The sequence below is a fragment of the Schistocerca serialis genome, chromosome 1 (genome assembly GCF_023864345.2).
Source record: "Schistocerca serialis cubense isolate TAMUIC-IGC-003099 chromosome 1, iqSchSeri2.2, whole genome shotgun sequence".
In the NCBI taxonomy this organism is placed as follows: Eukaryota; Metazoa; Arthropoda; class Insecta; order Orthoptera; family Acrididae; genus Schistocerca; species Schistocerca serialis.
Window position 1 is genome coordinate 1,273,328,575 of NC_064638.1, and position 13,884 is coordinate 1,273,342,458.

General features: G+C 42.7%; 1 protein-coding gene across 2 annotated transcripts in view; it reads right to left on the bottom strand.

The window, feature by feature from the left end:
- Positions 1-435: 435 nt before the first annotated feature.
- The window catches only part of LOC126419526 (maternal embryonic leucine zipper kinase-like), a 426,839-nt gene continuing 413,390 nt past the window's right edge, over positions 436-13,884 (bottom strand). Inside the window, exon 12 of one of the 2 annotated variants that reach the window (XM_050086726.1) lies at positions 436-1,641. In XM_050086726.1, coding sequence (XP_049942683.1) covers positions 1,470-1,641 — 172 coding nt within the window. In that variant the 3' untranslated portion in view covers positions 436-1,469. The remainder of the gene's footprint in view (positions 1,642-13,884) is intronic. The other variant, XM_050086719.1, reaches the window with a different exon arrangement.

The following is a 13,884-nucleotide window of genomic DNA, read 5'->3' on the forward strand; positions in this document are numbered from 1 at the left end:
AAAAACAGGGGGAACAGCCAAGTCCCTTTGGAGAAGACATTTGTGCGTGTTCTTGAAACTGTTCACGATATGGAATTCGATATGTGATCATAGTGTAATTATTGCGTCAAATTTGGGATCTTTTCTGTTCTACGATTGTGATACGGCAGTTCCAGTTCACCTGCATTCCCATGATTAGCCTTGGTAACAATTCACTGCTCGGTTCGAGGCTGTAAGAAATGCCAAGTATGATGGTAACGAGGTCTAAAATAACTGGATCTCTTTCCTTGGACTCCACTTGTTAAAGGAATTGTTCGGCAGGTTAGACGAACTGCCGGATGTTTTGTGTGTGTCGAAAGCACATCCAGCTCCCGTCGAGGACACTAAATACAAGTACATAGACAGAGGAGTGGAACAAGAGTCAGTGCGCAATATCTCACAGCAGTATGAAATATTATTAGGAACAGAAAGTAATGTTAGTGTCTTCATTTACAACATGTGACACAGATTAGAAATGTTTCACATCCAAATCCGTTTACAAACTAAATATATAAATCTATGAATATATAATACTATTTATTAACACTATGACACACCAAAAGAATAAAAATATATATTCTGTACCAAGAAGGAAAAAATTATAAAGAATTTCTGATAAAATTGTTGAAAAATACTGATAGCGATTCGTTTACCAACCTTTTCGCAACACCTGCCTTTAGAATAGCCACGTCATGAGAAAACCGAGCCATTAAAAATAAAACTGGCCCCATAGCAATCTCAAATACCACGTCAAAAACATACTTAGCTGCGTGATACAGCACCAGGTCACGTTTTACGCTGCAAAATGTGATATGTCCAGAGGAAGCACGAATTTAACACGTTTTATACAGGCTTGCGAGTATGCCTCAGTACGAAGTCCAACTATTAGAACAAGACTGTAACAGGAAGTATATTCAGATGGACTACATGCTTGTATTAAACCGAGAGTAGAGGTTTCTGAAGCTGCTTGCACGAAGCTTACATAAACAAAAATGTAAACAAAAAAGGGAAGTTTAGCAACAAAAGCAGGTAGATACATAAATTAGAGAACCTGTTAAATGGAAAGAATCGAATATATATGACATGTATAAATACAGAGGACTGGAAATATTTAAAAGTGCAGCAGTCATGAAAATATTTAAAGAATTAAAATATCAAAAGTTGGTAAATATTTTCTGAAACTCTTTTAAGAGTGAATCATATCACTGGAGCTCGAAGACATTATTTCCGTGTTATTAGAACCTGGAAGACTTTTGTGATAAGTCTGCCGTAGACAGGCTTTAGAGCGCGACAATAACTGATGAACTGGAAAATACTACGTAAAATTTACAGGGGCGTCTCACGACATGAAATTATGTTGTACGCTACAGTGATGCGGGAAACATTCTGGAAGTGTCTGGGAAGACTAGACTTCACGGGGGAGCTGGGCAGGCAGCCGGGGCTAGCCGGCGCTAGCCGTCGCCCAGGGCGAGCACCTGCTCGCAGACGCGCTTGTAGCTCCAGGCGTCGCCGCGGAGGCGCTTGCGGCGCACGGCCACCACGTGCTCCGCGTCTGCAGAGGGCGCCACCAGGCACACCTCCAGCTCGAACGACAGCCGCGGCTGCTTGGCTCGCACCACCCACCTGCCAAACACAACACCTTCTCACTATCCTCATCGCTTTTATTTACATACGCAAAACAACGACACATCAGAATCGCCGAAATTTTTATATAACTGAACATTATTTGTTCTATTTACTCACATCATCAGAGTTCCACATATATATGAAATTGAAGGTACTACACTTAAAACTTTATAGAACAAAAATCCGCTTCAGTTTCTAGTAATTTTCTTAGTTTATTCCACAAAAGGTTTCGTAGCTTAAAGCAAGATCCTCGGGCGCCATTTGCGTGTCGTACTGTCCAGGCGGGTGCTGTCGCTGCTAGTCCTACGCTCCCATGCGTTTCAGAGAGGGCCACAGACACGGGTTCACAGGTAGATGCCGTGTCTCTTGACTTCCGCAAGGCGTTCGATACAGTTCCCCACAGTCGTTTAATGGATAAAGTAAGAGCATATGGACTATCAGACCGATTGTGTGGTTGGATTGAAGAGTTCCTAGATAACAGAACGCAGCATGTCATTCTCAATGGAGAGAAGTCTTCCGAAGTAAGAGTGAATTCAGGTGTGCCGCAGGGGAGTCTCGTAGGACCGTTGCTATTCACAATATACATAAATGACCTTGTGGATGACATCGGAAGTTCACTGAGGCTTTTTGCGGATGATGCTGTGCGATATCGAGAGGTTGTAACAATGGGAAATTGTACTGAAATGCAGGAGGATCTGCAGCGAATTGACGCATGGTGCACGGAATGGCAATTGAATCTCAATGTAGATAAGTGTAATGTGCTGCAAATACATAGAAAGAAAGATCCCTTATCATTTAGCTACCATATAGCAGGTCAGCAACTGGAATCAGTTAATTCCATAAATTATCTGGGAGTACGCATTAGGAGTGATTTAAAATGGAATGATCATATAAAGTTGATCGTCGGTAAAGCAGATGCCAGACTGAGATTCATTGGAAGAATCCTAAGCAAATGCAATTCGAAAACAAAGGAAGTAGGTTACAGTACACTTGCTCGCCCACTGGTTGAATACTGCTCAGCAGTGTGGGATCCGAACCAGATAGGGTTGATAGAAGAGATAGAGAAGATCCAACGGAGAGCAGCGCGCTTCGTTACAGAATCATTTAGTAAACGCGAAAGCGTTACGGAGATAATAGATGAACTCCAGTGGAAGACTGCAAGAGAGACGCTCAGTAGCTCGGTACGGGCTTTTGTTTAAGTTTCGGGAACATACCTTCACCGATGAGTCAAACAGTATATTCCTCCCTCCTACGTATATCTCGCGAAGAGACCATGAGGATAAAATCAGAGAGATTAGAGCCCACACAGAGGCATACCGACAGTCCTCCTTTCCACGAACAATACGAGACTGGAATAGAAGGGAGAACCGATAGAGGTATTCAAGGTACCCTCCGCCACACACCGTCAGCTGGCTTGCGGAGTATGGATGTAGATGTAGATGTTTGAGGTGGGTGTGATACACCATGACTCACTGGCCCGACCACCACGCATTTACGTTCTAGTATTTATTTGGCGGCACCTGATGATGAAACTTTAAGTTCGAAACCGGTCGTGGAATACTTTTAACAAAATTACCACCATAAATACGATCTATTTTGTACATTTAAAAGGACACTGAGACACAGTACCTCGTCAGATTCCTGTGTACGAACATGTACTGTGGTGGCATAGCAGCAATCACTCACAGTTAGAAAGCTGTAACATTCGTCTCCGTGGATTCTGACCCTACCGAAGGCGCTCCATGTACATACATACTCCGCATGCCCCACCACACGGTGCACAGTGCAGCGTACCAAGTTCGACTACTAGTCTTTTCTTTTCCTATTCCACTTGCAAAGACAGCGAGGGAAAAACTGCTGGCTACATTCGTCCGAACGAGCTCTAATTTCACCGATAATATCTTCGTGATCTTAAAGCGAAATCTACTCGTGCGTTGGGGACAGCAGAATCGTTCTGCAGTTGGCCGCTTCTCTAAATTTCCTCGACAGCAGCTCGCAAAAAGAACGTTGTATTCTCTCCAGGGATTCGAAACCGCGTCGCAGCAGCACCATAATAGAGTCATAGACTCATTTGGTAATGGGTACAATATAACACACCAATATATTTTAAAATGGCATTGCATTTGAAACGGAAGAGAAGCAACGTATGTATACGTTTCAAATGCGAGTCAATTCCTGCAAATGTCTGGAACTAGCAATGTACGGAAATATGAAGTGGAATAATTACTTTGTCGCAAATGGTAAGTAAAGAAAATGGCAGACTTCGATAGATCGGAAAGACAGCGACAAACTGAAAAATCCAAAGTTGCACAGTGGTTCAAAGTCCACATTAAAATGGCTGGGTCATACTCAGCAAAAGAATAGAGGTGTTCAAACCAAACGTCGCGCCGAAGACAGCTTTAATTTCTTGTAAACTGCAATTTGACTACAAAAGATACTGCTTAAGAAACAACAGCCTCTACGAAATACTGCTGAAATAAGTGGCATCCCTGTCACGTCACATTAAGAGGGGAAACGAAATGCATACCAAAAATACTCACGCGACTCGTCCCTGTGAGATACTGTCGCGAAAATGCCGGAAAACATTAAATAGGAAGCACACGAACAAACGCTGTATGTATCTCGCAGATATCTTAAATTCTCAGGTCAGAATCAGCTTCCCATGCGTAGTGCCCGCAAAAACCGTCAAGTCCCTAACGGTAATTACGTTTATTACTCGCTGACAGCGTCAAGTTTCACTGCACACTAAGCACTAAGACGTAATGAAGACTAACTTTTTTCAGTCATCAGATTATAACTAATTTGATGCAGCCCGCCAAGAATTCCTCTCCTGTGCCAACCTCTACATCTCAGAAAAGCACTTGCAACCTACGTCCTCACTTATTTGCTGGATGTTTTCAAACCGCTGTCTTCCACTGCAGCTCCCTCTGGTACCATGGAAGTCAGTTTCTGATGTCTTAACATATGTCCCTTCTCCTTGTCAGTTTTTCCCACATATTCCTTGCCTCTCCGATTCTGCGGAGAATCTCCTCATTCCTCACCTTATCGGCCCACCTAATTTTCAACATTCGTCTGTAGAACCACATCTCGAATTCTTCGGTTCTCTTCTGCTCCAGTTTTCCCACCGTCCATGTTTCACTACTATACAATGCTGTGCTCCAACCGTACATTCTCAGAAATTTCTTCCTCAAATTAAGACCTATGTTTGATACTAGTAGACCTCTCTTGGCCGGAAATGCCCTTTTTGCCAATGCCAGTCTACTTTCACGTCCTCCTTGCTTCCTACTTCCTCCGACCGTCAACGGTTATTTTGCTGCCTAGGTAGCAGAATTCCTTAACTTCATCTACTTCGTGACCATCAATCCTGATGTTAAGCTTCTCGCTCTTCTCATTCCTGCTAGTCCCCATTACTTTCGTCTTTTTTGATTTACTCTTAATCCATATTCACTGCTTATTAGACTGTTCATTCCATTTAGCAGATTCCGTAATTCTTCTACACTTTCTGAGAATAGCAATATCATCAACGAATCTTATCATTGATATCTTTTCACCTTGAATTTTAATTCTACTCCTGAACCTTTCTTTTATTTCTACCATTGCTTCTTCGATGGGATTGAACAATGGGGGCGAAAGACTACACCCCTGTCTCGCGCATTTTCTAATCCGAGAACTTTGTTCTTGGTCTTCCAGTCAAATTATTCACTCGTGGCTCTTGTACTTGTTGTGTATCACCCGTCTCTCCCTCTAGCTTACTCGTTTTTCCTCAGAATTTCCAACATCTTGCACCATTTGACGTTGTCGAACGCTTTTTCCAGGTAGACAAATAATATTAACGTGTCTTGATTTTTCTTTAGTCTCGCTTCCAGTATCAGTCGCATCGTCGGAATACCCTCTTTGATGCCTTTACATTTCCTAATGCCAAACTGATCGTCATCTTAAACATCCTCAGTTTTCTCTTCCATTCTTCTGTATATCATTCTTGTAAGCAGCTTGGATATATGACTTTTTAAGCTGATTGTACGATAATTCTCTCACTTATCAGCTCTTGCAAACTTCTTAATTGTGTGGATGATATTGTTCCAAAAGTCAGACGGTATATCGCCAGACTCATACATTCTACACACCAACGTGAATAGTCGCTTTGTTGCCACTTCACCCAAACGATTTCAGAAATTCTGATGGAATGTTATCTATCCCTTCTGCCTTATTTAATCTTAAGTCTTCCAAAGTTCTTTTAAATTCTGAATCTAATACTGCAACCCCTATCTCTTCAGATCGACTCCTGTTTCTTCTTCTTCTATCACATCATCAGACAAGTCTTCCCCTTCACAGAGGCTTCCAATGTACTCTTTCCACCTATCTGCTCTCTCTTCCGCATTTAGCAGTATAATTCCCATTGCACTCTTAACATTACCACTCTTGCTTTTAATTTCACCTAAGGTTGTTTTGACCTTTCTATTTGCTGAGTCAGTACTTCCAACAATCGTTTCGTTCAATTTCTTCGCATTTTTCATGCAGCTATTTCGCTTCATCTTCTCTGCACTACCTATTTGTTTCATTCCTAAGAGGCTATTGTTTCTGTATTCCTGAATGTCGTTTAACATTTTTGTACTTCCTTCCTTCATCCATCAACTTAAGTATTTCTTCTGTTGCCCATTGTTTCTTTACAGTTACCTTCTCTGTGCTTATGTTTTTCTTTCCAACTTCTGTGATTGCTCTTTTGAGAGACGTCGATTCCTCTTCAACTGTACTGCCTACTGAGCTATTTCTTATCGCATTATCTACGGCCTTAGAGAACATCAAGCGCACCTCTTCATTCCGTAGTACTTCCGTATTCCACTTCTTTGCGCACTGATTCTTCCTGTCAAGTCTCTTGAACTTCAGCATACTCTCGTCACTACTAAATTGTACCTGAGTCCATATCTGCTCCTGATTACGTCTTGCAATCCAGTATATGATTTCGGAATCAGTGTCTGACCATGATATAATCTTATAATCTTCCCGTATCTGGCGGCCTTTTTCACGTATACCTCCTCATCTTTTGATTCTTGAAAAGAGAATTCGGTGTTACTACCTGAAATTTGTTTCAGAGCTCAATTAGTCTTTCTCCTCTCTCATTTCTATTACCAACCCCATATTCTCCCGTAACCATTTTTTCTACTCCTTCTCCTATAACCGAATTCCAATCCCAATGATTTTCGCTTCGCTTTACGTTCCGTATTACACGTTGAACACCCTCAAATACTTTCTCTACCTCTTGATCTTCTACTTGCGACGTCGGCATTATACCTGCACTACTGTCGACGTTGTTTTGCTGTCCACTCTGGTGAGAACAACCCTATTACTGAACTGTTCGCCGTAGCTCTCTCTCTGTTCCATCTTCCTGTTCATATCGAATACTTCTCTCGTTATACCATTTTCAGCTGCTGCTGATATTATCCTGTATTCATCAGACCAGAAATCCTTGTCTTCCTTCCAGTTTACTCCACTGACCGCCGCTACATCTAGATTGAGCCTTTGCGTTTTCTTGGCTTCCCTATTACGTTCAAACTTCTGACGTTCCACGCACAGACTCTTAGAACGTTACGCTTTCGTTGGTTATTCAATCTTTTTCTCATGGCCGTCTCCTCCCGGAGATCCGAATGGGGGACTATTCCTGAATCTTTTGGCAATGGAGGGATTCATCACGACACTTTTCAGTTACAGGACACATGTCTTGTGGATACACTGTGTGTCTTTAATGCAGTGATTTTCATTGCCTTCTGCATCCTCATGCCGTTGATCAAGACTAATGCATATTACATAATATACGATACTAGCTGGTATCCATCTCTGCACATTAATTTAAATATTAAATTTGTACAAAAACCTAACTTCTACCACTTCAGAGGACACCTTTATCATGTGTGTAATTAAAATAACTAAAATATAAATATACTAATTTTTTACAGTCATTTGCATAAAATTTGCCAGACATTTATAATATTTAAATATCATTTCTATTGAATATCTACGACAGTCACAAAATTCTTTGACTTGCATGTTAGAATCTTCATCGTTCTTCTTGTTAGCACTTGGCGGGAGGAGTATCTATATGATGTGGTGTTGGAAACGCAGTTGTAAAGAGCAGTAACGTTTAACTGTTGAAAGAAGAATCTTGCGGAACATTTTATGACTCATATTTTGCAAATCAAGCATCTATGAATTCACGAATAAAGAAGATTCAAAGAAGAACTGCTTTATTTAATGTTAGTAAACTATTAACTCGGCAAACTTTGAAATAATACGAGTATATTCCCTAGAATAGAAATAATTCTAGACTATCATACCCCTGAAAAGAAGACAATGAGGTCCACTTCTAGGCAATTACATAAGTAAAAGACTTATACTTTAGTAAAGTGGACATTCCTTTCAATTAGACTTCTTTCAGAAAAATGACGAAAATCCGTTTGGTGGACAAGTACAATTTTAAAAGCATGTTTTTCACTCAAATGAAACATCCGCATTAGGATTCACTGCGGAAACGACAATAATTCCAAAATTTATATTTAAATATTGACGACTCTGTACTTTTATAGTTTGCTGAAGATTACGTGAAAATCCAAGCACTTGAATCAGTTCTTTTAAAACCAACAGTATTTTGACAATACGGTGATGATACTTCTACAATCTGGCCTCATGGTTTCAACAGTCTACGAGAGTTCCTTCAAAATCTTAACGCCGTAAAGAATAACAAAAAATTTAGTGTTGAGACAGAGAAAGAAGACTGATTGCCCTTTTTAGGCGTCTTTGTACGATGCAAAAACGATGGTACATTTCGAAGGCCCACTCATACAGACCTGTATTTACAGCCTACTAGTTGCCACCATCCACACAAACAATGGGCGTTCTGCAGACCTTGATCCACCGAGCACATGCCATCTCAAATGCCATTAACCCGCAAGCACAACTGGAATAGCCGCAAATTATGTTCCTGAACAATAGATTTTCGTATAAGCAAGCACAGAGAGTGCTTACACGTGTAAAAATGCCAGAATAAGGAAGAGGACGAGACAGTTTATCTACTATATATTGGAAATGTCTGCGCGAAAATAGAACATTAAGCACATACAATGTTAAAATGAGTTTTCGTCCTCTATCAAAACTCTCGACGCTTTTGAGATCTATCAAAGACGACTTGAAGTTGGACAAGACAGGCGTTTAAAGGATTCCGCCCGATTTCGGCAACCACTTTAGAGGGCAAACGACAAGTACTGTTTAGGAATGCATTGTGGAACGCCACCGGTATATTCGCTTTCTCGAAGCAAGGAAGTTCGCTATCGCTGAGCATTTCTACTGTTCATCTAATGAAATAAACTGACGGGGAAAAAAACGCGACGCCAAGCAGGAATTGTGCGACACAAACCAAAGTTCGTAGGCGTGTTTCTACATTCGAAATATGATTTCTATTCAAATTTCGTCACAGTCGCGCAAGAGCGGCGCTAGTAGCGGCATTATGAGGATACAAATCAGGTTTGTTTTAAATACACGCTGTAACTGTCTCGAGTGTTCGTTACCTTCGAGATTGAAAGTGGAGAGTTGATGTTAGCCAAGAAATCCTTTAAGGCAACAAAGACGCCATTATGAACACCTCACTGAGGCTGCACGAGATCCTGTAATAGGGCTACGAGAAGCTGGATGTTCCTTCTGCGATATTGCAGAAAGACCTGTCAGGAATGTAGCCACTGTACATAATTGCTGGCAGCGGTGGTCGCGAGAAAGTACGGTCGAAAAAGACCAGGCAACGAGCGGCCACGTGGAATTACCGAGAGAGAAGACCAATGTGTCCAGTGTACGGCTTTGGCGCATCGTACCGCATCTGCGGCAGCAATTTGAGCGACGTATGACACCACAGTGACATAACGAATTTTTACAAATCGGTTACTTCAAGAACGGCTACGAGCCAGACGCCATATAGCGTTCATTCCACTGACCCCAAACCACCACCGTTTGCGTCTTCAGTGACATAAGGCGAGATCTCATTGGAGGGCAGAGTGGAGGTCTGTTGTGTTTTCTGATGATAGCTGGTTCTGCCTCGGTGCCGGTGATGGCCATGTGTTGGTTAGAAGGTGGCTTGTTGATGGCCTACTACCAACCTGTCTGCACGCTAGACACGCTGCACCTACAGCTGGTGTTATGGTCTGGGGCGCGTTTTCGTATGAGAACAGGAGAATTCTTGTGGTTATCCCACAAACCTTAACTGAAAAGTTGTACGCCAATGTTGTGATTGCACTTGTTGTGCTAACACTGATGAAAAGCATTCCAGGGGTTGTTTTCGAACAGGACAACGCTCGCCCACAAACTGCTGTTGTAACCCAACGTGCCCTACAGTGTCGACGTGTTGCCTTGGCCTGCTCCATCACCAGATCTGTCTCCAGTCGAGCACTGTCATCCACAAACAGCATTAACCGTCCCTGCATTGACCAACAAAGTGCAACAGGCATTGAACTCCATGCCACAAACCGACATACGGCACCTGTACGATACAATGCATGCACGTTTGCATGCTTGTATTCAACATTCTGGCAGTTACATCGACTATTAATGTACTAGCATTTCACATCTGCAATGGCTTATCTCGCCCCTACGTTAACTTGTGATCCTGCAATGTTACTCAAATAGTCTAACTCAAACAGTATAACAAAAATTGTGGCCCATACGTCAGACTTTCGGAGCCCCATTTTCAATGAGCCAGAGGAAATGTGACTGTCCGAGTCCCTTATCAGTCGGGAAGGACGTCACTGTCTCAAAAATGAGGCATCATTACGATGCAACTATAAAATGTAATGAACATCTCCAAGAATAGCAATCTGGAGTATGGAAAGGCGAAAAAATTTAAAGGAGAAATACCAAGTACATGCTGCTCAATTGGTAAAATTAGATTGCCAGCACTAAAGTTACTCCCACCTGAATTTTCTGAATGCGTGAAAAGCGAAGCACCGGCATCGAAGGACTTTTTTTTCTTCTCCAAAAAGACGGTATAACGGATGCTTCCAGATGACATCATTTGGAGTAACACCAACAACCGAGGATGGAGGATTTAATCTGGTGTTTCGGATCCAAGGATAAGTGTATCACATGATTGGGTCATTGTTACCATTTACAAATGAAACGCGGAAGTTTTTACAAGTTTATTTTGTAGGAAACGAAGATGACGAAACCTACCAGCGCTCCTTCAACGTCACTGGATTGCATCGAGATACAATTCTGGATCTACAATGTTTCCTACATAAAAGTAATGAATTGGTACGAATGTTTAGAAATAAAATCGAATAAATGGTCGCAGATAGTTGCAATATAGTAATTTGAACTGATACGAGACCAACAGGCGAACAAAGAAAATGGTTAGATGCACCTCAGTCAAACGAAATGGCCTAAGTAATTGCGGACAATGAAACTGTTATCGTGGTATTGAGATAAGTACAGACAGGAAACTAAGACCCCAGTGAAGCGGGTTATTATCAGCTAGCTTAGTAATAAAATAATTTATCTTTTAAACTGATGCAGATTTTGACCAGAAAATATTGAAAGTGGAGGAAATTTCTAATGTAATACGCGTATGATCGCTAGTAGACATCACAACAAAAGTATTCGGGCACCAGTTAGTGGAAATTAAAATTGGGTGTGTCCACACTTCGCCTTTATGACTGGTTGAACTGCGTTGGGGACTGTTTCAATGAATCTTCTGAACCTCTGTGGAGAAATGACGGCCTATTGTTCCTCAAGAACCGAAACCAGAGAAGGTAGTGATGGTAAAGGAGCATCTGTGAAGCAACAGTCTGTGGACAATAACATTTCTAAAACAGACCGAGTTACCCAGTGTCCCGACCCGAAGCCAGTGGAACAGCTGTGGGTTGAGCGAGAACGTCGACCTGACTCCAGACCCCAGAGTCCACCATCACTACCTTCTCTGGTTTCGGTTCTTGAGGAACAACCCTGTCAAACTCCCTTCTCAACCACAGCTACCCTTTCGTGACTTTGACTCTCATAACTGCCACCTGGTTTCTGCACAAATTGTAAATGGCCTTTCGCTCCCTGCATTTGGCCCTGCCACCTTTAGAATTTGAAAGAGAGTTATTCCAGTCAACACTGTCAAAAGCTTCCCCTACGTCTACAAATGCTAGAAACGTAGGTTTGCCTTTCCTTAATCTACCTTCTAAGACAAGTCGTGGGGTCAGTATTGCCTCACGTGTTCCAATATTTCTACGGAATCCAAACTGATCTTCCCCGAGGTCGGCTTCTGGCGGTTTTTTCCATTTTTCTGTAAAGGATTCGTGTTAGTATTTTGCAGGCGTGACTTATGATTAAACTGACAGTTCGGTAATTTTCACACCTGTCACCATTTCCTTTCTTTGGCATTATATTCTTTTTGAAGTCTGAGGGTATTTCCCCGTCTTATACATCTTGCTCACCAGGTGTAAAGGTTTTGTCATGGCTGGCTCTCCCGAGGCTATCAGTAGCTCTAACGAAATGTCTTCTCTCGGGGTCTTGTGCTTGCGTAACAAACCGTAATTGAGTCAAATACACTACTGGCATTTAAATTGCTACACCAAGAAGAAATGCAGATGATAAACGGGTATTCATTGGACAAATATATTATGCTAGAACTGACATGTTATTACATTTTCACGCAATTTGGGTGCATACATCCTGAGAAATCAGTACCCAGAACAACCACCTCTGGCCGTAATAACGGCCTTGATACGCCTGGGCATTGAGTCAAACAGAGCTTGGATGGCGTGTACAGGTACAGCTGCCCATGCAGCTTCAACACGATACCACAGTTCATCAAGAGTAGTGACTGGCGTGTTGTGACGAGCCAGTTGCTCGGCCACCATTGACCAGACGTTTTCAATTCGTGAGAGATCTGGACTATGTGCTGGCCAGGGCAGCAGTCGAACATTTTCTGTATCCAGAAAGGCCCTTACAGGACCTGCAACATGCGGTCGTGCATTATCCTCCTGAAATGTAGGGTTTCGCAGGAATCGAATGAAGGGTAGAGCCACGGGTCGTAACACATCTGAAATGTTACGTCCACTGTTCAAAGTGCCGTCAATGCGAACAGGAGGAGACCGAGACGTGAAACCAATGGCACCCCATAACATCACGCCGGGTGATACGCCAGTGTGGCGATTACGAATACACGCTTCCAATGTGCGTTCACCGCGATGTCGCCAAACACGGATGCGACCATCATGATGCTGTAAACAGAACCTGGATGCATCCGAAAAACTGACATTTTGCCTTTCGTGCACCCAGGTTCGTCGTTGAGTACACCATCGCAGGCGCTCCTGTCTGTGATGCCGCGTCAAGGGTACCCGCAGCCATGGTTTCCGAGCTGATAGTCCATGCTGCTGCAAACGTCGTCGAACTGTTCGTGCAGATGGTTGACATCTTGGAAACGTCCCCATCTGTTGAGTCAGGGATCGAGACGTGGCTGCACGATCCGTTGCTGCCGTATGGATAAGATGCCTGTCATCTCGACTGCTAATCACGCGAGTGTGACGGAAATGCTTTAGGAACTCGGGTGGGAGTCTCTGTAGGAAAGGAGGCGTTCTTTTCGTGAATCGCTACTGAGGAAATTTAGAGAACCAGCATTTGAGGCTGACTGCATTACAATTTTACTGCCATCTTATATTTCGCGGAAAGACGACAAAGATAAGAGAGATTAGGGCTCGTACAGAGGCATATAGGCAGTCACTTTTTCCTCGTTCTGTTTGGTAGTGGAACAGGGAGAGAAGATGCTAGTTGTAGTACGAGGTACCCTCCGCCACGCACCGAATGGTGGATTGCGGAGTATGTATGTAGATGTAGATGTAGTGATACGAGGCCGTTAGCATCCAGCACGTCATTCCGTATTACCCTGCTGAACCCACCGATTCCATATCCTGCTAACAGTCACTTGATCTCGACCAACGTGAGCAGCAATGTCGCGATACGATAAACCGCAATCGCGATATGCTACAATCCGATCTTTATCAAAGTCGGAAACGTGGCGGTACGCATTTCTCCTCCTTACACGAGGAATCACAACAACGTTTCATCAGGCATCGCGGGTCAGCTGCTGTTTGTGTATGAGAAATCGGTTGGAAACTTTCCTCATGTCAGCACGTTGTAGGTGTCGCCACTGGCGCCAATCTTGTATGAATGCTCTGAAAAGCTAATCATCTGCAGATCATAGCATCTTCTTCCTGTCTGTCA